The sequence below is a fragment of the Phocoena phocoena genome, chromosome 4, assembly GCF_963924675.1.
Source record: "Phocoena phocoena chromosome 4, mPhoPho1.1, whole genome shotgun sequence".
Taxonomy (NCBI): Eukaryota; Metazoa; Chordata; class Mammalia; order Artiodactyla; family Phocoenidae; genus Phocoena; species Phocoena phocoena.
Window position 1 is genome coordinate 140468179 of NC_089222.1, and position 23724 is coordinate 140491902.

Sequence of the window (23724 nt, forward strand, 5' to 3'; positions counted from 1 at the left end):
GCACGCATGTGGGATCTAGTTGCCTGACCAGGGATCGAACCCAGGCTCCCTGCATTGGGAGCACAGAGTCCTAACCACTGCACCACCAAGGAAGTCCTTGATTTCTAGTTTTACCTGCAGTTTACAGATGAGGAAACTGGGCATCTGCCCTGCTTGAAGGCATCTGCCTGAGGTCACCAGCCTGTAAGGGTTGCCCTGAGATCTGAACATAGGTTCATTCCAGGATGGATCTTCCTTACTTTCCACACTAACCCTCAGGGCAGGAAAAGACTCCAGGTCCAGCTGGGGCCAGAACCCAGTGTTTCCTCAGGGCTCTACAAACGCAGTGCCGGATGGATACATTCATTCTTGCAAGAAGTAAAATATTCCAGTTTCTATCACCCGGGCACATTGACGTGTTATACGCGTAAGCCTCACAGCACTTGACTACGAGAGAAACCGAGCTTACTTGGGGAGCCAACAGTCTCCCCTGCCCACCTCCAACCAGTAGCAACAAACACACTGAATCTAGAAGACAGAAATGGGTAAGCTGTCTCAATCTATAACATATCAATGACTCAATAACGAAATAGGAGGAAAGGAAGAAGACATAAGAAGCACTTCTCCACTCCACCATCTTAAAATTTATCTTCACTGATGCAGGTTACAGTTTAGTTTGTGGGTCTGTGAAGCAGTGTGGCTCCTTGGAGCTCACGATCTAGTCACATTCTAGTGTAATACTCTACCGCAGTAGAGCTGGGGACATCGACACATTAACCCTGCAAAAGAGCCCAGAAAGTCTGCGTAAAGAGGCTTCTGTGAGATATTACTGAAAATGAGGAAACACAAATTTTTTGGTTTCACTTTGAGTAAACTGATTTTTATTCACACACACACAAAAGAAACCTGAAGAACTCATAAAATAGAACCTTTCCAAATAATAAGAATAACCAATAGATCATCAACTTTCAGGTTTCATACAGAATTTTTGCACCAAAGTATATATTTTTCCATATTATAAAACCTGTCGTTATCTGTAGCTTTTGAACAATTTAACTCTATTACCTTAAAATATTCAAATAAAACAATACTCCCACCTAGTGGATAAAGAAAAACGTCTGACTTATTTCAGGTGTGAACAGTACCACCATAAAAAAGGAACAAAAACTACAATGAATTTAAAATAAGTTTATTCTGTTAACATCCTCAAAATACCTCCCTGAAAAAAAAGTAACCTACAAAACAGTGCACACTGCTCCCCTTCTAGGAATGGATGGGTAATATACTCTACAAAACAATCTTTGGAATCATGTGTAAATGTTACTCTGAATCTCATTTGTTGTCATCAATTTCTTCAGTATCTCTGTGCTCTGGGGAATATTCTGGAAGGAGAGAAAAAAGGTGTTCATATAGTGAGGCTGAGCATTCAGTCAGGAGCAAGGCACACTCTCAAGGCAGAAGCAGAGAAGGGCACCAAACGTGACAGGCCCTGCCCCTCACCTCCTCGCTCGGCAGACACGACATTGAGCGTGTCCCCCCCCCCCCCACCCGAAGCTCTACCGGGACCTCAGGTCTCCCGGGAGCTTAAAGCCCTCAGACAGACATGACACTCTGCTTGGCCCACCTGAGCTCATGCCCGTCTGCACCCCAATACCACGCTCCCCACCGCTCTCCTCAAACGCACCCTGAACTTGCCAACTTCGTGCTCACGCCGCCTCCCTCTGCACGTTCCTCCCCCTAGGACTCACCCACCCTTCCAGTCCAGCTGGAGGGCCACCATCCCCGTGGGGCCTCTCCTCGGGTCAGCCTCGCCCCCATCCCCCTGCCCTGGCTGGCACCTGGCACAGCGGCCGCCTGCGCCACCTCCAGGCTGTGGACCACCCAGCACCGTGGGGTCCACGCGGCAGGCGTGCAAGAGAATTCCATTTTGTTGACCAAATACCACTTTGAGAAGGACAGAAGAGATGACCTAAGCCAGGATGACTGTATCTGGTCATTAAGAAAACAGCACCCTTCAAAGAGCCACTTTAAAAAAGTTAATTAAACTTCCTCTCCAAAGAATACTTTTAAGACACTGGAAGCTGACTTAAACCCCACATGGCAGATGATTTGCAAGTCTGAGAATGAGTGCAGATGCTCCTGGAGCGTCTGTGCCCTGAGCACCAACTGCACCACGAGCAGAACCCGCCGGGCCCCCCTGCTGAAGCCCCAGCTCCTCTCTACTGTGCTCACCGCGGGGCTAACTGGCCGCACGGCAGTTCAGCTACAAAAGACGAAACAACTGGCCCACAGTCTGGGTCTCTCTGTTGACACAGGACTCTCTAAGTCACTTAAGTCTTGGCCCTCATGATGGTGTGCAGGGTGACGAGCAGACCTGGCGTCTTAAAACGGGGGATCGTGACAACTATGCACATCGACTTGACACAAAATACAGTGACAGAACTTAGGGGAAGTGTGAAACAGGAGAGGATAAAGCCAGATCGTGTACTACACTAGAAAATGGTAACACACCAGTTCACAAATCCTTCAGTGATTTGAAGGTGCAGAGTGGAGTCCACATTTCCCATACTACTTAGAACGTCCACCAGTGGACATGTGACGACAGGCCAAGAACAAACAGTGCAGAAAAGGTTTCACAAGGCAATAAGGAGGCTCAGGTCACACATATGCATCCCAGGCTTGGAAACTGATACCTCTCTTAATGAAGGAAGAAATTTTGGTGAAAAAGAAAAGGTGCAATGCTGAAAGAAGAGACAATCAACAAGCCTATATGTGTGTGTGTGTGTGTGTGTGTGTGTGCGCGCGCGCGTGCACGCACACATATGTATACGTATATATACATACACACACGTATGCTCACATGTATGTACAACTTGGAAGACAACAGCTTACGTACAACCCACAGAATCTGTTATTTGCACAGTACCGCCATAAATTTACATACATTTTAAATGCATTCAAGTATTTTGCAATAAAATCTTTCTAAATTTGTTATTCATTTCTCATGTTTCACTATGTCCTTTTTAATGTCCCTCTTTTATTTTTCGTTATTTTATCTTTTATGGCAAACTGCCTTTCAGACAATTAGTTATGTGATGAAAATTTCTGCAGTGAACATGCTTGCAGCCACAATGTCTGTGGCAAAGATGCTCCAGTGAAAGTGCCCAGAAGAGACACAAGGGCCATGGCCCCTGCTCTCAACGAAGTGGGAAGAGCCAATCGGTTAACTACAGATGCAAGCAGCACTATTAGTAACTATATCCTCGGAAGGAGATGCTAAATACAAAATAACTCAATTTGCCTGAAAGATTATCCATGACTCTAGCTCATCTGAAAGATATACTTGAATTATACTAAGCTACAGTTTCACTCTTACTAATTCAACAAATGGTTGAGGGTCTTCCACACATCATATTCAGGATGATCTGGGGACACCAAAAGGGAAAACGTTCCCACAGAGTTGACAGTCTAACTAATTTATGAGAGCTATGAAATGAGATGACACCAACAGAACTTACAAGAAAAGCTGCCCTAATACTAATGGCCATTCTAGAATAAAACAAGGCTTCCAACTTGGAACAATGTTGTTATAATCTCTTCCCTTTAAGGAAGAAGTTCTTAAACCAGGAGTCCACGGACTTTCAGCTAATCTCTTAGGGAGAGGACTGGAGTTCCTAAACTACCTGAAATTACTGGCAAAACTTTTCTATACATGTTCCCATATGTATTTTTCTGGGAAAGGAGTCCACAGATATATCCAGACTGAGAACAGGGAACAGATTTATCTCATCTAGTCCCATGTAAAATTAAGTGAATAAACATGACGATAATTTGATCCATACTGTGCTCAAAAACGCCTTCTCAAAAATCACACCTTCCAAATTAATTAGTTACAGAAACTTCTTGAACAGTGAAAACATCTTTCCACACAAACATCTGGGATTTAAAGCACTGATCTATCCTGACAAAACATGAACAAAATATTCTCCAAGTTACAGAAGTATATCTAGAAGAATATGTGACGACCAAATTCAAACTGCCAGACCAGCAGTTCTCTCTTTACGCGGAGAAAAAAGGATCTCTACGTGCTGCTCAGGTTTCACACTGATACCATACATTTACGTTTGTTACTAAGTTCATTATAATAACTCAGCTATTAAGTCAATGAGATAAAACCTTACCTTAACCAAACCTTTCAAGCTTCTGGAAGAAAGTACAGGCTTAAAAGCTTCAGCTGTGATTAGGTCTAATTTCATCACATCAGTATAACATAAGTACAGAATTGCAGAGATTTTCCATACTTGACAATAACTCAGAACTATGAATATACAAGAAAAAAAATCACTTAAGTTTTCTGTTATATGATTTTGAAATGAAATACCTCTAACTCATAAAGGCTGCTTTTAAAAATAGTCATCTCTGTTGCCTCTTTTAATCAAAGCATTTACTGACATTTTGAACCAATTATAATGCATTTTCTTTCAAAGCCAATTTATTTTCCTAAGTTATCTCTTGCTTTTACAATTATGTTTATTTTGCATTTTCTGAACATACTACTGAGACACATCTGGGTTAGCTAAGACACAAGATTAAAATTTTGCTGACTACACTCAAGTAAATTAAATAATAAATATACAATGCACAATGTAAAATATTTAGCCATTTATTCTAGTAAATTTAACACTGAAAGTTAAAAACATTTTATTTATTAACAAATAACACTGAATTATCTATTATAACATATCAGCCACTAAAAAGTGACCATCATAATTTGATATGATGTTAGGAATAAAAAATAAACTATTGAAGCAACTCCCAAAATTCAATATCTGAAGCTCCTATTCTGACAATTAAAACGTACTTTACCAGCTTCTCATACACCAACGACTTACATCTAACACTGGCTTGCATGATGAGTTATCAAAGACCAAAAAGAAACGGCAACTCGGAAGCTAACGGTTAAGAACTCTGAGCTGCTCTCATACAGCTGTGTGTCTGGAAAGTTTCAAGACACAAACCAGACGGAATATACCAGCAACTAGAGCAGTCAGTGAGGACAAACAGCAATACAGTGGCATCGATCATCATTAACGAACGGCCTCAAAAAGATCCCTACTAGTCCAACTCATAACTGCGAGTAAAGCAATGACAAGGTAGAATGTGAATGCTATGTACTGTACCACCACCTGCTGCAGGGAGGCCAGGCACGATATTTGGCTGTTCCAGCAGTGAGCAGCAAGGAGGCTCTCTGGCATTCTGTGTTTTGAGGGCTTTCAGGAAAGGAGTATGAAGACTGCTGGTAGACTCTGAAGTTTTATAGTCAGTAACATGTCGACATGTAAGAATAGTTACTTGCATATTCTTCCTTGGACAAGAGCCAAAAACCTAGCACAAAATTGATTTCAAATTAAAAAATATATATATATAATTTTGTGACAGAACAGAAACATCCCTCCAGTTGTTTATCTACACCATTCATATATATATACTCACATACACACACACACACCTTGCAGGGGTGGAACTGTCCATGGAAAAACAAAACCCATGCTTTGCTGTGCCCTCACCTGGGTCTGATCTTAATTCTGTCACTTTCTAGTTGGGTAACCTTCTCCAAGTTACCTTCCTCACCTGTGAACTAAGGACTACTTACTTACCTGAGGGAGGTGTGATCTGGATTAAATGAAGTCAGGAACAAAGGAGGCAGAGCAGCTAACAGCCAGGGATGCCATGGCAGGTAAGGCAGTCACTCAACTATGGGCCCTCTCCCGCCCTCCACAGATGCCTGCAAATTATTCTTTCTGGTTTGTTCCAGTTTGTTCTGTTTCTAAGATCACTACTTGCAATCAGTGTTGAGAACAGTGTTACACTGAATAGAAGTGAATGGGAGTGACACCCATTCTTTACTGGATAAAGTGACGTGATCAAGATCTCTTCTAACACAGGTATCTCTAAGAACGCTCCACTTAGACTACTGTTGTATCAGCAACAGGAAGTGATCCTTTCACTAATATAATAGGTTCAAGAACACTGTATTAAGGATGTTTCTAAGAACATCACTTGCAAGTTGCACTCATAAGTGTTTCATCAGTGCAAATCATTCTTAAATTCGCTTTTAAATTTATTTCAATTGTAGACTAAGTTTCAATCGCTCAAGACCTCAATGTCCACCTAAGTTGGTATTTCATGGATTTCCAGGGACCCTTCCAGCTTTTAAAATCTTTGGTGATGTAAGAAAAAAAAAAAGCAGCTATCTTTTAAGGAAAAAAAGAGTAGATTTTAGGTCATTGCACCTTGTTTGAAAATATTTTATGAAGAGAGCAAAACGGCTATTTCAAATAGCAAGGGAACTGAAGACTTTATATTATGTGCCGTGATTTATAAGGCGACTTTAATTGTAGTGTAGCTTTATAAATAAACACAAAACTTAGCACCACATACATTTGTCAGCAGATACGTCCCATTTAAGGGCTATAACGTTACTCACAAGGCCTGATTTATCATCCTCCCTAAAATACTTATCATCTGAAGTCACAATACTTGACACCTGTTGGACTGTGTGTGATTATGAGGGTGACGTGAACCCAACAGCAGAGGGATCCGAAGAGTATCCCCAGGGGGAAAAATACTGATTAAAAAATTCTGTTTTGGAAATGCATAATTCTACATTTTTTCAAGTCTGAGAGAGAAAAGCTGTTTCATAGTACAAAAATAAAACTCCCTACATAAATTGACAATACAAATTAATATGGCAGTTTCCTACCCTTCTGAGATCTGTTGAAAGCTATGGACCCTCTCTCTAGAAAATACACAGAGGTACACAGCATAAAATCATATATACAACCATAAGATTCACAGATCTTATTAGAAAATTCCTCATTTAATAAAATGCATTGAATAACTTTTAATAAATGTTTCTAAGTATCCCAATGGGGTTTAAAGCAGGTGTACATCAAATTTTTTATTTCTGATGAAGTTAATTGTAATACCTACATAAAAATATGCCTAAGATTTAAGTTGCAATGTTGAAAAGACGTATATAAAAGGGCTATTTCATTTAAAAATAACCTGCAACTACCAACTGGACTTCCCTGGTGGCGCAATGGTTAAGAATCTGCCTGCCAGTGCAGGAGGCACGGGTTCGAGCCCTGGTCCAGGAAGATCCCACCTGCTGTGGAGCAACTAAGCCCGTGCGCCACAACTACTGAGCCTGCGCTCTAGAGCCCACGTACCACAACTACTGAGCCCGTGCGCCACAACTACTGAGCCTGCACTCTAGAGCCCATGAGCCATAACTACTGAAGTCCGTGCGCCTAGAGCCCGTGCTCTGCAACAGGAGGAGCCACCGCAATGAGAATCCCGCGCACCACAACGAAGAGCAGCCCCCGCTCACTGCAACTAGAGAAAGCCTGCACAGCAACAAAGACCCAACGCAGCCAAAAATAAGTAAATGAATAATTAAAAAATAATAATAACCTGCAACTACCAAAATTAATGATTATTCTCTAAAATTTCTAGCTGAGTTAATTTCTTCACTGAAAAATTTGTTTTAGTGGACACATACCATGTGCTCAATTTTCCCACAAAATGAAGCCTCAACTGATCCATTCTAATGCTACGAAAAATGGATGAAACCCCGGTGTGAGTGTCACCTGAGCACCAACCCCAGGAACCCAGTTTCTCACCTCCCGTCCCTGAGCTTCCAGGCAGCACTGTCAGCACGGCCCGTTTTCGCCCGTGGCTGCAACCCTGCTCTGTTTCATGGGGGTAACTTGTTCCAACTATGTCTTATGTTTTTATGACCAACGATCTTTAGCACATAGCTGATCACATCTGCCAAATGAGTTCTTCTATTCTTTATATTCTGTAACAAACTCCTACTATATTTCTAAGGGAAAAAGCAAATACTTACCCCACTTCAACATCTGACTACACAGGTTTAAGTGTAAAGAAACTGAACCTTGATGAAGGAGCAACCCCAGAATCTCTCTTACCTTTTCCAGCCACTGATACTGCTGATCTTCAGCAACGTAGCAACTACATTGACAGAGCACAACCTGAAAATCAAACCCCGAGTTTTCTGTCAGGTCACGTAAATGTTACACACACCCCACACTGTCATCGTATACCTATCATGTGAATCCCAACATAACCTCTGGATAACACTTGTTTTGCTTAATCTGCTACTGCCTTACTTATTTTTCTTTAAAATTTAAGAATCAAGCCACTACTGGCAATTAGTATCAGAGAAAAGTACACATTGACAGAGCAACTGTGATGGCTGGCACAGGAGATTCTAAAGATACTATCAGTACGTACTACTGGAGTCCTCTTTATAAAACAGAGACGACACCAGGCCTGCTGCCCGTCCGGGGGTGGGTGGTGCCACACACTGTGAAGATCAAACTCAAAAAGCATTATAAAAACATTAAGTGCTATCAGGACAGCAGCCCAGCAGCATCTCAGCCCAGCGGCACCCTAGGACACTGCTGATGCCTGGAAGGCAATATTATTCTAGACACCATGTCCAGACCATGTGCTTGAAGTGAAAACATGCAATGCACAATGCTGTAAAAGGATGACATTCCGGATTATTAATGCTTGTGGAATGATAGCATCCATAAAAGTCAGCTTTGTCTTCTATTGAAATATCGCCAGAAACACTAACACTTAATGACACAAGTGGGAAAAAATGAAACACAAGGACTTCCCTGGTGATCCGGCAGTTAAGACTCCGCACTTCCACTTCGGGGGCACGGGTTCGATCCCTGGTTGGGCGGAACTAAGATCTCGCATGCAGTGTGGTGTGGCCAAAAAAAAAAAAGTGAAGCAGCAGCACAAGAGGGAAAAAGAGGGCCCAGGGACAGGGGGAAGAGAAAGACTAGATATGGAATTAGCTACACACAAAGATTCTGGATAGTCAAGAGACACCCAACCAATCAATGGTATAACTAAATGCAGTAACAAATTTCTACCGCTTGACCTCCATGATGTATTCTAGAGTGAAAACTTCCCACTAAGGATCAGATAAAGAACATGCTTTGGGACTTCCCTGGCAGTCCAGTGGTTAAGACTTCGCCTTCCAACGCAGAGAGTACAGGTTCGATCCCTGGTCAGGGAGCTAAGATCCCACATGCCTCGGGACCAAAAAACCGAAACATAAACCAGAAGCAATGTTGTAACAAATTCAACAAAGACTTTAAAAATGGTCCACATCAAAAAATCTTAAAAAAAAAATGCTTAGTTTCCTTATTACTTATTTCCTATAAATACTGGATGTTTACAAAAATCCTTATATAAACTTTAATAACTTTGGATAACATATTACAAAAACAAACTGTAAGTATTACAAAATCAAATTTTATAGTTTTCAAGGCTAACATTATAGTATTATGGAATTACTGACTTCTTGCATTGTCTGAATCCCTGCCCCTGGCCTCTGTTCAAGCACTCAGCAGCTGTGGAACGGCACTCTGTCAGACAAGCAGGTGGTGAGACAGACATCACCTGCCCGGCCACCTCACCTGCCTGACCTGTCTCCCAAACCGCCCAGGACACTCCTTCCTCTCAATGAACCCAAGGATAGGGTTAGGACAAACGGTTCCAATGAAATCACTAGGCATCAGCTACAGAGTTATCTTTCATAACTTAAGAAATCGGGATGAATTAGGAATTCGCTGGCGGTCTAGTGGTTAAGACTCTGCACTTCCACTGCAGGGTGCACGGGTTTGATCCCTGTTTGGGGAACTAAGACGAGGGGAGCGGCCAAAAAAAAAAAAAATCAGGATGAATCAGGTGAGGATGAAAGCTTAAGGTCAACAGAATTGTATTTAGAATGCACGAAGCATCCATTTGCTCAATGTTAACTGAGTCCCTAGGCTGTGCTCAGCATTGGCTGAATACCGGGTGGGTATACGGCGACAAAGCAGAACTCCCTGCTTCCACAGCGAGTACGCATTTTCCCATGTTTACCTTTGCCACCTTAAATCATTCTTTGAATGTGGGCAAAGTTTAAATATCTAATGTTTCTGGTTTGTTTCTAAAAAAAGTTATTTCAGAATTTCCTCAGAAGTTTACCAACACACCACGTTAACATTTATATAAACAAAAAAGTGACGTTGTTGACCAAGTATGCTTCAATGAAAAAAGGCTTTTTAATTAAAATTTTTTTAAATTTGTTTTTAATTTTAAAAATAAAAAAACAAGAACCAGACAAAAAAGTGGTTACTAACACTGCCTACAGGCAGAATTCCTCAGCCCAAAAGGAGACATAAAGGAACGTGAAATTCAAAGGAACACTACATAAATGATGCCTAAGGAACCCCACTTAAACATACAAGTCAGGCCCCACATACCGAGGGATTCGATTTTAGGTGATAAAACACACAAAAAGCCTCTGTGGGGGACAGGTGTGTAGTGTCCACTGTCCTACACCACTCATTCCAGAGTTTAGCACAACCAACTTCTTCCCAGACTCCTGAATTCATGACGAATGATGACAAAAATGCTGTGAAAAACAATTCGCATAAGTTAGTGTTTGGATCCGCAAGTTGCATTTTCTATTCAATAAAAAAGATATTCAGGTTACTTGAGAATCTTAGAGCTGAAAGAGCCATTGAGACCATCAACCTTATGCACACCATCATCTTGCAGAAAAATACGCTGAGGCCTCAAGAGCCGGGAATCGAGAAGACAGGTTTGCTGACAGACTTTACCAGGCACACACTGTAACACCCTTGTGGAAAATTTCAGGCCAGGAGAACTTCATGTAAATGAGTCAGCAGTTATTTACCACGTACTCCTCTACAAGCACTAGGGGTACCTTACAGGGCAAGGAATCTGCACTGGGGTTCCCCAAGGCTCTCCTCCACGCCTGTGAACCCCCTAAAACGATACAGGTGTGTGTGCGTTGTTCTAGCTGCACTCTGCACCGTTCTGGCTTTAACCTATCAAATGAATTCATATATGTGAAGATCTTAGAAACAAAGTACTGAAAAATGTAGCAATTATTATTGTCATTTTTAGAGTGCTCCATATGTCTTTAAAGGAGTTGGTTAACTCAAAAGGGGGCCGTGTTACACATGCCACCGCTGCCCTCCCAGTCTGGCCACGACAGGCCCAGAAGCCTAAGAAAACCTGTATACTAGAAACTGTGTTTCCTTGACTTCGTAAGTTCCCAAAGCCAAGAATATTTCCTCTAAATCTCATTTTTCAAGCTTATCAAAAAGACTGCCGCACGAGCAGGGATAGAATTCACTCAGATACAAAGTTACTCTGCTACGACTTTTTCTAAAAAAGTAACAGACATTAGAAATCTTTTATGGTGGAAATAAATAAGTAACTTCAACTTTTGCTCTTTCAACAAAATGTGTAGTCTAATGCACTTGCACTTACCTACTGCATTGTTTCCTATAGCAATTATAAACTTGGAGCAAGGATATTTTTCTAGCAGAGAAACTTCCAAAGTTGTTTTTGCTTGTCTTCGAAGGAGCCGCACCTCCCTAACACAAGAAACGAAAGACGAAACGAAAGCAATTTAAATGTAATCAGTACTATACTATGACAAAAAGGCTACTATAAGTATGATTTTGTATTAAGTAAAACGCAAACTTCAATTCTATAAAAAACATAATTATAATCCTAAGGAGACAATGGATTCAGGCGACGATAACTAACAGGTAAAACCCTTTGCTGCAAAGTTCCTGAACTGTACAAGAGGGATCAAGCTGTCCAGCTGACCCACTGATCAATCCATCTTAGAACCCCTAAAAGTGGGACAACTGGGCACAGTGTGCAGTAAGAAACTGCAAATACCACCTCTGAGGCATCCGTGCCAGCAAAATACTGACCAAGCCTCTTAGAAGGAGCTTCCCTTTACAGGAGATGCAGGTGATGGACACACATCCGCATAAATGACACCAAGAGGAAGCAATCAGGCAAATCCAGAGCATGGGACAGCCTGCAGGACAATCAGTCTCTCAGCCAGGGTGAAAAAGGAGGGGGACTGCTCCAAACGAAAGGAAGCACAAAAGAAGAAACATCTAAATGTAAGGTGCGAGCCTGGCCAGGATTCTGATTTCCAGAAGCCCACTGTAAAATGTCACGTCTGAGACAACTGCATAAATCTGACCACGGACTGGCTATTAAACAGTATCCAAAAAGTATTATTAATTGTTAAGGAGGATGACAGCATACGTAAGACAATGCCTATATCGTTGAGACGCATTCGGAAAACTGTAGCGGTGAAAGGCCACGGTGACTGGGACCCACCTAGGGGGTGGAGGAAGATAAAATAAATGTGGCAAAATCTTCATAACTGTTGAACTTACGTGACTGGATGGGCTTAAAGTGTCATTTTACTATTTTCTCCAGTGTCTGTGTGTTTGGAAATAATCCATTTTTTAAAAAGACATATCCATCTGCTACTGACACGTAATACTAACTGAGGCGTGCGGCGGCGAAGAAAGTTCTAAAAGACCTGTCTTATGTCCATAAACCAAAGACACGACAAACCTGGGGAGGGAAGACAGCCCTGCAGCGCTGGAAAACCTAACAAGCCCGCAGGAAACCACTTGCATCAAAGCTAAAGGATGCCTTTAAAGACGCGAGGATCCGACGGCTCCACGGAGCCTGCAGCAAGCCCCGCGAGCCGCCTCCACCCGGCGCCCCCGGAACTGTCTGGACCCCCTGTGCCCCTCGAGGACCGGTGCCGAGCGCGGAGCAGCCGCGACCCCTGCGCCTGCGCGTCTGCTCCTGCGCCCGCCAGGCCAGGTCTGCGACGTCGCGCCCAAGACCTCACCTCTTCCGCGCCAGTTGCTGCCGGACCTCCCCGTCTTCGGGCGTCTCCCTCCTCCCCTCCTCTTCCTCCTCCTCCTCGTCCTCCGTCCCGGCTCGGCACGGCGCCCTCACCACCTCCCCGAAGAACGTGGCTGCCATAACCGCCCTCACACCCTCCCGGCCGAACTGCGGCTCCACAGCACGACGCATGCGCCCCGCGCAAGCGCCCCTGAGCACCACCACACACCGCCCCCCCACGGGGGCGGGGGGGGGGGCACCACCCCCGCGCATGCGCCCCGGTCCTTGCGGCGGCGCAAGCCCGGAGCGTTTATTCTTCAGCCGCCTGAGCTCGGCTGGGCCACCGAGAGATCGGATGACTGCGGGCTAGAGAGGCGAGAAACGAGAGGCGAGCCAGGGGGCGGAGTCTCCCGTCCGGCAGGTAACGGGCAGAGGAGGGGCTCGGCCGCCCCAGCCCCAGTTTGTAGCGCTCCGGGAAGAGGGCAGCCAGGTTACCTTTCCTTCGTTAAATCCGTTTCCGTTTTCTTCTCCGTTAGGAGTGACTGGGTGAGCTTTGGTTTATTAAGCACCCGGCTTCAAACTGCGACCAACCAGGTAGGTGCCAGCCCGGCGCGTCCTCGGGACAGTGGACAGAGGAGGGCAGGAAGAAATACAGTGCTTCGCGGTGTTGTAAAAATGAGCCTTTACTCTGGCAATAGGAAGTCACATTTCAAAAGCTGATGCTTGTCAAGCTGATCTAAAAGACTTAATGAGAATGCAAAAATAGTTGCTTCTTTTTTAAGACTTGGCCATTTCTAATACAAAGTTTGTTTTCGTTTTAAATAGCCTTTCATTAATAAGCAAAGTACGTAATTTTTGAATTGGTTCTCATCTTTCAAATTTAATCGAGACAAAGTTAACGGAGCACTAATCCAAGCAGGAGAGAAAAGGGACACTATACCATAGTTTAAATGAAAATACCCAGTATTGCAACGGAAAAAAAAAAAAGTCCATTCACCTAGATTTAGTTGTGCTGAAACTAGAGGGCATTGCTTACATTCTGAAACCCTATCAATAGATAGTAACAAAGTTAAGTGCTAATTTGGGGTCGGGGGAGCCTCTTGAGATTAAAGAAAAAATCTCAGAAATCTGTTGCTAGAAACATCTTGTTTAAAGACGTGGAACAAGCCTTTCCATAAAATCAGTATTTAGCAATTTTACACATTACTGCAAAATAATATATTGAGTTTTGAAGAAATTTGAACATCTAAGTATAAACAATAAGACCAAATTGCTATCCAGTTAGAGCTTAGGAAACTTTGGGTATAGCTAGCAAGCTAGAATATACAAGATTACCAGTGTAATATTTTAAAACTGCATTAACACTCCTGGGTTACTTGGTTTTACAGAATGACTGAATTGCAGAATAAAAGTTTGGGGATCACTTAGTCCTTCTGTTCAATAAAATAGCTTCATTTTTACCAGTAAGATCCTAAATTTGATTTCAATTACATTATTAAAAAAACCACTTGTGGAAAGCTGATTAAAATTATAAATAGGGTAATGATAGTACATTTAGCCATGATTAAAATTCTGCATACATTTCAGAGAGAGAGAGTTTTACAAGAATGTTAAATTTTAAACAAATGCTTACTTCATGCAGTTACAATAAATTTAGGCCAAACACTTAAAAAAAGGCACGTATGTGTTCAAATTAAATACTCAACCAGAAAAGGGATTCCACTATGAAAGAAGGCTGATGATACAATCTCAAGTACTGACAGAAATTAACCCCACCACAGTAAGTTATAATTTCAAAATGAAATTTTCATGACACTGAACCTGTCAAAAAACTTTGAATAAAATAGTCTTAGACTGAGATTTTAACATTTTCATTTTATGGCATTTGTTGAGGACACAGCATACCCAATAAGAAGTTTCTATGAAATTAAGTGTAAATATGGGACTGAAAATGGGTTTAAACATTTCATTAAAGATCAGAAATCAAACCTCATGCACCTAAAAATATTAGCAGTTTATTAGGAATTCTTCCCTTTCTCACCTGTACTAGTAACAAGTTACTGGTATCAGTATTTCAGATGAAAATATACTATAAACACAGACTCCGTAGGTTAGAAATACTCTGGCTTATGCTAAGAGAAAGAAAATGACAACAAAAAGCCTTTTTTTAAGCAGACATGCAACCACAAATTTCTCAAGTAATCAAGACACTCAGTTGATCTGTATAACCAAAAAATATGCACTACATTAGTCTAATGAAAAAGGAATAGAAACCCTTGTTTCTATATTTTACTTTCTCAGATTTACACATGCAAATCTTATATTAATATTCACAGATATTTTTAAATGGGAAAACAGCTTGCTTCTAACAATTCAGTTTTCCAATAGCATGTTACCATGTTAAAAAGATTTGACAGTGCGTTCATTTAATCTGGTGATTTTAATTTCAACTATTAACAAATTAAACCTCATTGCAAATAAGTTCTTTATAGTATCAAGACCAGATTTTCCAATCCTAGTGAAGGACTGAAATAGCCCAGACATGCTGCCATTGTGATGAGACTGTAATAAATTTGTAATAAGTTCATAAAGTTCTTTTAAGGTGCTATAGAGAAACGTAAGAGGATGTGACTATCATCTAAAAATATGATTGTTTTGATCTTTATGCTTTTTATTTTCTATGTCATTAAAACTAAGATCTGTCTCATAGTGAGGCACATTTTGGCCATCTCTGTAAATTCTGCTACATGAAAGTAAAAATGAGAAAAAGTTGTGATAGTCACATTCATAGCTTTCATAGAAAAATATATATTCCCTGAATTAGTCATATCAAGTGGTCACCATTCAGTATGAATTCCAGTATTATAAACAAAAGAAAAATACTAATGGATTTTCTCTAATTGTCTATTTCCAATGCTCTACTTCAGAACTCATTTATCAACATCCCCATCATTGAATCCCCAGGTCCTTCTATAGTTTGTTTATAACTTTGGGGGCTGCGAATTATGGGGAGTGGATCTTGTTAAAGTATTTGCTTCAATCAAAAGTCAAATAGGCTCGGGCGTCCCTGGTGGCACTGTAGTTGAGAGTCTGCCTGCCGATGCAGGAGACGCGGGTTCATGCCCCGGTCCCGGAGGATCCCACATGCCGCGGAGCGACTGGGCCCGTGAGCCATGGCCGCTGAGCCTGCGCGTCCGGAGCCTGTGCTCCGCAACGGGAGAGGCCACAACAGTGAGAGGCCCGCGTACCGCAAAAAAAAAAAAAAAAAGAAAAAAAAAAAAAGTCAAATAGGCTCAATGGCACTTCCTCTTGAAATGTGCCTTATTTTCTCTTATTTCATTAATGACACTACAGTCATGGTGGTCTGAAATTTTATACTGTAATGCAGAACGCTGAAAATTAGCATCAGGTTGAGATTTTGAAATCTCAACCCTGTACAATTCCCATTATTTTCTTCCTCTAAAGAATCAAGAGATTTCTTCAAGGCCCTCCCTTTCTGGAAAGGAATAATCTCACGACAGGCCATTTGTCTTTTCTTTCCGCCTCTCCAGCTACAGGCTCCACAATCTACTTCCCCTTCAGAATTCTCTGTAACGTGTGTCTGTACAAGGGCTGACTAGGAGGAAGCCGTCCTCCCACTTTGACCCACTGGATTATGGCGTTTAGAAATTCCTCCGAAGGTGTCAACAAGGGATTAACGTTAGAGCTAGGAGCAGAATGCAACTGCCAGTTTACTTGTGGCCCCTGGTTTTCAATTCCACTCTACATTTTCAGTCACTACTGTGCTTTTTCTTTCCAGGATCTGAACCGCCCTAAAAAAGGCATTTTTCTATTAATATCTTCTAGCTCCTTTTCACTTTCAGAATTTATGGTTGTGTCATCCTCTTTATAAACATTCAGTAATTTTTCTTAGCTGCAGCAGCAGCATTTCAACGGGGCAGTCTTCTGCTACTCTCCCTAATCCACCCCTTTTCTGGTCCTGAAATCGTTTCCTTTAGATTACTCATTATCTTTATTTGCAGCAACAGTGGCACATCTGCGGGGAACTTTCTCAGGCATCATTTTTGCTTTCAGAGTTTCACTAGGCATTTGCACTGCATCCTTCTGATTATGCATATATGTTCTCATTTTTGTATTGGGGTCTCTGTCTCTAGGAACAGATTCTGAAAAATGAGTGAAAGTTCATATAAATGGAAAAATCTTGTAACACAAGATTTTACTACTACTTACATTCCTCAACAATACATTCCGAAACAATAAATGTTAAAACTACTCACATTGCTAAATTAAAAAACATAAATGATCGTCGTCAATGATACGTTTTCGACATTGATATAACCTTCCATTTCCTTACCTACAAAAGGAAGTCTTGGGTAGAAGCTAGGATCCCTTGCACCTGGCATACTTTGCAATCTGGAAGGATAACTGTCACTCAAAGCAGTAGCAGACTTGTAAGAATGGAGTTAAGTACGTTCAGTCACTAACCTAAAGCTACTAACCTAAAAGCACTTTTTAAAAATCTGAATTTTTTCAATAGAACTTTGTAGGTTTAAAATTTTTGGTATCATTTCTAATACTCTATGTTGAATTACTTTAAAATACTCAATATGATTTCTGAAATAATTTTCCTAGAACCTAAACAAGAAGGAAATGCCATCATGACTGATGATACAGCATCAGCCCTACAGATTCAAGATCGTTAAGGTTTTAGTTCCAACACCAATATTTCCTTCAGTCAAAAAAAATTACATGGGTAACTAGTAGATAAAAAGGAACTGTGTATTAGTTTTATATAACTGAAATGTGGTTTTCATCCTAGATTCATTTTTTTTCAAATTATTTCAGCATTTTATATAACTGAAATGATTAAATCCTAGTTTCACTATTATTCAGATACTTTCTGAGCTGGTATATGCTGGGCACACAGAGGATCAGGCTAAATATTCTAAAAGAAATGAACTCTACATACGCAAGTATAGTTGGTATAAGGAAGCACAGGGTGCTGTGAGAAATACTCTAGAAACCTAACTTCGTAAGGGACAAGGAAAGCTTCCTTTGAGGAAGTGTTATTGTAGCTGTGAGCTAGAAACTGTGACGGGATCCACCAGCCAAAAGGCAGGACAAAAGGCACACTAGAGAGGCAGGTCCTTCATGTGGCCTGAGGCAGCCTCCGAGGTAGCTCAGATGGATCTTAGTGGGGCTGTGCTGAGCTGCCTCATGGTGCTGGGCCTACCACTCCACATCTACCAGCTTAGATGGGCTCAGAGCATTTTTGCCAACATCTGAATGCTATATTTTCAAGTTTCAAATACAAGATTAATGAGCAAAAGTATCTGGGGCAAAAATATCTCTTGATAAAAATGCATCTGAAGTTCATCAGCCCCTGAATATTGGGCCTTATCTGTTGGCAATCTAGTCTTGCTGCCATTGAATCAAACTATCTAAAACTGTATTAAAGGTTCACAAGTCTTGCTGGGGGGTGAAGTTGTAGGGCCCTGCCTCATGTTTCCAGACATTCAGCAGTTGATAAGGAAAGGCTGCAGATACTGAAATCACCACACATCTGGAGGACTCACTTCCACTATATCCTCTTCACTGCTAAGGAGAGAAAGTAAGGGTTTTCTCAGCTATCAACACGGTTACTCTGTAGCAGTGAAACTACAAATTACCAGCCTTCTTAGTTTTTCCTTTTGTGAAGGGAGATGTGTATCTTTCTGTCACCAAGGGCAAATGAGGACAGGTGAAAATGGCTTCTGTGGATTGACATGTTCATTAACAAAAGAGCAAGGATTATGAGGAAGGTCTTCCACACTCAAAAGAAAAACCCTTCAGATTTTACCTTAAGTCTATGAAACTTGTTTCAAAGATGTGCTTTGTGCTTTCTCCAAGACCCATGAAAGTTCTCCCAAAGTAGATTAGGAACTACTCTGCTAAAAGCAACCCCCCACAAATGCCTCAGTCTTCTCTTTGCTTTTCCAGTGAAATTCTATTTCTAAAGACATGACGTGCTCAATATAAGTCCCACGGCATTGCAAAAACGGCATTTTAGCAGGCTGAGCTACTCAGCAGGGCAGGGCTCCATGCAGCAGGTCCACCCCCCCCCACCCCCCCGCCCCCGGCCCCGCTCCACACCCTTCGTTGGGCTCTGTGGAGTCCCCTGCACATGAAATTGGGGAGTGAAAGGAGGACTGGCTTAAAGTGGTATTTTTACCACTTCAAACAATGTTTTTAAATTATAAACTACTGTCTCAGCAAACCAACCCTGGATTCAAAGTGAATCTTTAGCACATTAAATCAATGTTAAGCAAATGCTAGAATATAAATATACTACAACAGATGAAGCTTTAAAAAATATATGACAAAATTAAGGTGAAATTTGTACTTTATGGTAAGATAAGGATATGCTATTATCAGTCAACAAACTGCATCCATTTGCATGTTGAAAAAAAATATTAAAAATAGACAATTGGGGCGTCCCTGGTGGCGCAGTGGTTGAGAGTCCGCCTGCCGATGCAGGGGACATGGGTTCGTGCCCCGGTCCGGGAAGATCCCACATGCTGCAGAGCGGCTGGGCCTGTGAGCCATGGCCGCTGAGCCTGCGCGTCCGGAGCCTGTGCTCCACAACGGGAGAGGCCACAACAGTGAGAGGCCCGCGTACCGCAAAAAAAAAAAAAAAAAAAAAAAAAAACGGCAATTGGTTCATTCCCAACAACATATCCAGTTGAATGGTATAGATAAAATCCTATTACACTAAAATTTTCTGTGGGACAAAATGATTTAAATTGCATTAACTAATTCCTTTTTTTTTAAAATTCTTTTAATGTAGAGATGAAAGTACTTATACTGACAACTTAGGAACCTAGTAATACCAACTCTTAAGACATTTGTAATCCAAAATAAGGGAAAAGTTAAGATTCTACAGAAGAAACTATAATTAGCCTTTTAAAAATGCTTTAAGGAAATATGAACTATGTCCAGAGGAGAGAGAATACAGGAATAAGTTATACTGTATAAGCAACTTCAACTTGATAAAGCTGTTATCTCTGAAGACTTAGACCATAAAATGGGAATTTCATAAAGATAAAAACAATCTGAGGAAGACAGAAGAATGACAGTGGGGAACTTTTAAAAATATAATACATACATACATGTAAATCAGTGTTAATTTTATTACTGAGAACTTAGTAAATTATCAAGTGTTTTATTGTCCTTGAGAAAATCACAAACAGTTTTTAGAAATATATACAGGATAATTCAGGGTTAGAGAGAAGTCCAATTTATGTATTAGGGTACAAGCTTAAAATTTTTGGAGGATACTGCTCTAAAAATACATCTGTGATCGTATCATTTACTACTAACAAATCAGTATAATCCCAAAAGTCCTACTGTCCATGGTCTTGGGTCAGCCACAGGTGTTGGAACAGTCACTGAGTGCTAGAGGCATTGTTGCTTTTCTGTAAATGATTCCCTATTTGAGTATGGTAAAAACTTCACTAGTAGAGTGAAAATTTACATCTTTAATAGTGCTCCATCACAGTTTACCTAGATGACCACTTTAAATTATAACTCAGAGATCACTATGTATTCTAACGTAGTCTGTAGTGAATAGAAACCTAGATATAGACCTTACAGTTCTGATTCAGAGCAGCAATCTCTAGTTTCTGTATTTTAAGGATCATTCATATTCCAATTATGATACTTCATGATACAAAATTGTATTCCTAAATCCAAAGTAAACTTCATATCACTGCTACAGAAGCATAAACAATTTTAATCTTATCAGCATTTCAATTGGGAGTATTAGAAACAAATTTGATACTGGAAAAATATAAAAATGTCTGAATCAAAATAAAATATGCTAGCCTATTTCATATACTTTAAGTACAGACATTATTGGTCACTGTGATTGGTGGATAAATCAAATCCCTATAAAGGGGAAACATTTTAGTTGCAAGTCATAACCTCTGTCCTGCAAGCCTCTTATCAGAGCAGATATGAGATGTCCTTTCTTCATTCTCTCCTTCATTGATAGGCAATGAAATGACCAAAACTCAGGAAGCAAATAGCATTTACTACTGATATTCCTTACAGCGTAAATTTCCAGAAGATCCATAAACTGAAAGTCTCTTTAGAGAAGGGCTATAGAATAGTGTTTTCTGTAACTCGCTGGGTTTAACATTTTTCTAGGGGGAGTTGGTAACACTGAGAAGTCAATGTCTGTAGTATGGCAGTGTCAGGTCAAGGGATTGTCAGAAATAATTCTGTAACCAAGAGCTGTTCTCTGCTAGTCTGGTCACTTCTGTGGTTGAACACATGAACTTAAGTCTTTAATTCATTCAATGATGGGTACACAGAACCTTGTTTTGTTTTGCATCTACAGCTAATCTGACTCTAGTTTTCTTTCATCTCTAGGAGCAATTAATTGGTAACAGTCATATAATGATTATCACAAGAGTTGTGATGGCTACTGCAACTTTTTTTCTAAAAATCTGATAAAGACTATATGAAGTATGAATTCAGGGATCTTACATTTATCCGCTTAATGAATTTTTTCAGAGAGATCTTAACATCATTTCAGACTAACATAGGCAGGATAAGAAGATATCAGAAGTAAATACTGGCTTTTCCATCTACTCTATTAGTTTACGAATGAAAAGCAGCAGGGCCACACAGTCCAACGGCAGCCCCTTTGCAAGAACATCTGACTCCCTCCAGTTTCCCCTGGCTCCCAACGAACGGTAGCCCTGCATTCTGCCTGCATGAGAAGAAATCACAAATGAATAAAGGTTGGAGAGTTGCTTAAGATTAGAGGTAAAGATGAGCTGCAATGGAAATTGACTGGATGTTGCAGACCTCACAGACTTAACCAGCTAGAAGGCTCGTAGTAGTTTAAAAAAAAAAAAGCCTTTGCTTATAATTATGATGACTTAAATTTATTATACTCTACTACTTCAGTTGTCTAAGAAATTGTTTCCTAGGTGACAATGCTGACTCAGTCGTGATAACGAGCTAATTTAGAAAAAGTTAAAGTAGAGCTCTCATGTGGGAGTGAAAAATTAAAGATGTGCCTTTTTGACAAGCTGCACTAAAATGGTAGAATTTTACAGATGAACTGAATATGTCCATACAGTCCAAGGACTAAGGGTGGATCAAAACTTAGGAAATCAACTTCAACCTATTAAAAATTAAAGATTCCTTTAACATTTAACCACTGATCGAAAAAGGTAATGATTTCTATATAATTTTCCTTGTGGAACCAACAGTAGGTAGGGCTGGCTGCTGCAGTCCACAGTCTGTGCGATCTCATTTCAATTTTCAGAATGCCTCTTTCGCTTTACAGTCCTAATTCCCATTAAAGATTTTAATAAATGATAAAACTTACCTTAAAATTAATGTAAAAACTAAAGTGTGACCAGACAATATGCTGTAGCACTGATAATTAAATTCAATGAAATGATCAGTCTTGACAAATAGTCTGTAGCGACTTGCATGCTGCCAAAGATAGAGCCTGCAAATCTGTAGGACTCAAATGCTGTGAGTGCCCCCGCCCCTCCTCCCTCCATCAAATCCATAAAGGCAATCTTTGAAGAGATACCAAGTAAGAGTCTTGATATTCTTCTACCAAATTAACAACATATTAGGAACCAGTTTGGCAGATTATGAGTGACTGGTAAAAATTTCTCTTAACTTTGAGAATTCCCATGTATCCTTAGGCAACATATATAATTTTAAGAAACAGCTATAAAAACTTTTCTTAAAATGTGAGAAAACACAACACAGCCCTCACTATTATACTTTTCACACTTCAGTTCTTTCCATTAAATTCACAATTTGAGCTATAAGTAGGATTAGCATTTACAAATCAAGTTGGACTAGATTCTTCCACAATGCTCCATTTTCTCCCTAGCTTTGACAAATATATTTGAGCTGGTATGTGTGTTCCCGAATACTAGAATAAGAGACAGTCTTATTCTGTTAGGTTGCAAATTTCTTAGGGTTTCTGCTTTATTATTCCCTGATACCCACAGCAGAAGTTGAGAGATATAACTTAAATAATTAACAGGCAGAAAGTTCTTCTACAATGAAGGTGCTTTGTTAAACTCCATCATACTAGAATAAGTGAACTATAATTTCTATACAATGTACGAACTAAAAGATTTGATGACAACCACAAGATACCTGATAAAGTAAATATATTGACTTAGTATCAATGAAAAGAGTGGAGATGGCATTTCAGCTATAAAAAGGCAGGCAAAAAATCCTTTTCTAGCCATTTAAATATTACTCAAAAAACGAGTACAACTGAGTAGAAAGGAAAACCAAAAATATTGTATGCACCTTTAACAATGTTCTTGCAATCTACTGATATACAAACCTCTCATTTTTTTCAGGTAACACAAATTCAATTTGTACTGACAGGAGAGATTAATAAAATCCTTTCATTTTACTTTTTAATACCATACAGTGAAGTTAATAAATTCTGTGTTCTGATTATTCCAAAGAAAAAAAGGCTGGAAGAGGGACAGGGAACACAGTATGGACCCAACATTACTCTAAATAACAATTTTTACTTAAGAAGTCATCAAGCAATGGAGTGTGAAGGATTCAGTGATGTGTCTTATTTTTGGACAGTAGTTACCTTCAGATGGCATGTTTATTGGTTTACGTCTCCTCTTCCCATTTGCACTTCTAGGTTTTGAAGTGCCTTTTCCTAAAACATAAGTTATTTCCCCCCATTCTCTTATTATAAAACTAATTTATTTTTTAGGTACAACTCTTAACTATCTAGAAGAAACTTTTTTGTTGTAACTTAGAAGCTGTGAGTAAATAAATGCTTTATCATTCTTTCAAGGATTACTAAATTGACAAAGGGTTTAATCCCTAAAATAAAGGGAGAATGATTACCCTAGGAATTACCTGAAAATGGAATAAACTTTTCCTTTTATTCAG

General features: G+C 40.3%; 1 protein-coding gene across 2 annotated transcripts; it reads right to left on the reverse strand.

The window, feature by feature from the left end:
- Positions 1 to 1147: 1147 nt before the first annotated feature.
- Positions 1148 to 12972, reverse strand: PSMG1 (proteasome assembly chaperone 1). Of its 2 annotated transcripts, XM_065876316.1 has the most exons (7): positions 12779 to 12972; positions 11374 to 11480; positions 10335 to 10486; positions 7974 to 8036; positions 5166 to 5364; positions 4161 to 4297; positions 1148 to 1361 (listed from the first exon to the last, which is right to left on the reverse strand). In XM_065876316.1, exons 1-7 carry the CDS (start codon positions 12964 to 12966, stop codon positions 1287 to 1289), a joined length of 921 nt encoding a protein of 306 aa, XP_065732388.1. In that variant the 5' UTR covers positions 12967 to 12972; the 3' UTR covers positions 1148 to 1286. The 2 variants fall into 2 exon arrangements, with proteins under 2 accessions (XP_065732388.1, XP_065732389.1); XM_065876317.1 differs by lacking the exon at positions 7974 to 8036 and having other exon boundaries at positions 1287 to 1361; positions 12779 to 12915.
- Positions 12973 to 23724: the final 10752 nt, after the last annotated feature.

What these genes read in the sequence shown, in the direction of transcription:
- PSMG1 (XM_065876316.1), bottom strand. Translation starts at nt 12,966, where the DNA reads ATGCGTCGTGCTGTGGAGCCGCAGTTCGGCCGGGAGGGTGTGAGGGCG. An exon ending in ACCTAAAATCGAATCCCTCG is followed by an intron (nt 8,037 to 10,334) that starts GTATGTGGGGCC and finishes TTTGATTTTCAG; the next exon opens with GTTGTGCTCTGTCAATGTAG. An exon ending in AGTATCAGTGGCTGGAAAAG is followed by an intron (nt 5,365 to 7,973) that starts GTAAGAGAGATT and finishes ATTTTGTGCTAG; the next exon opens with GTTTTTGGCTCTTGTCCAAG.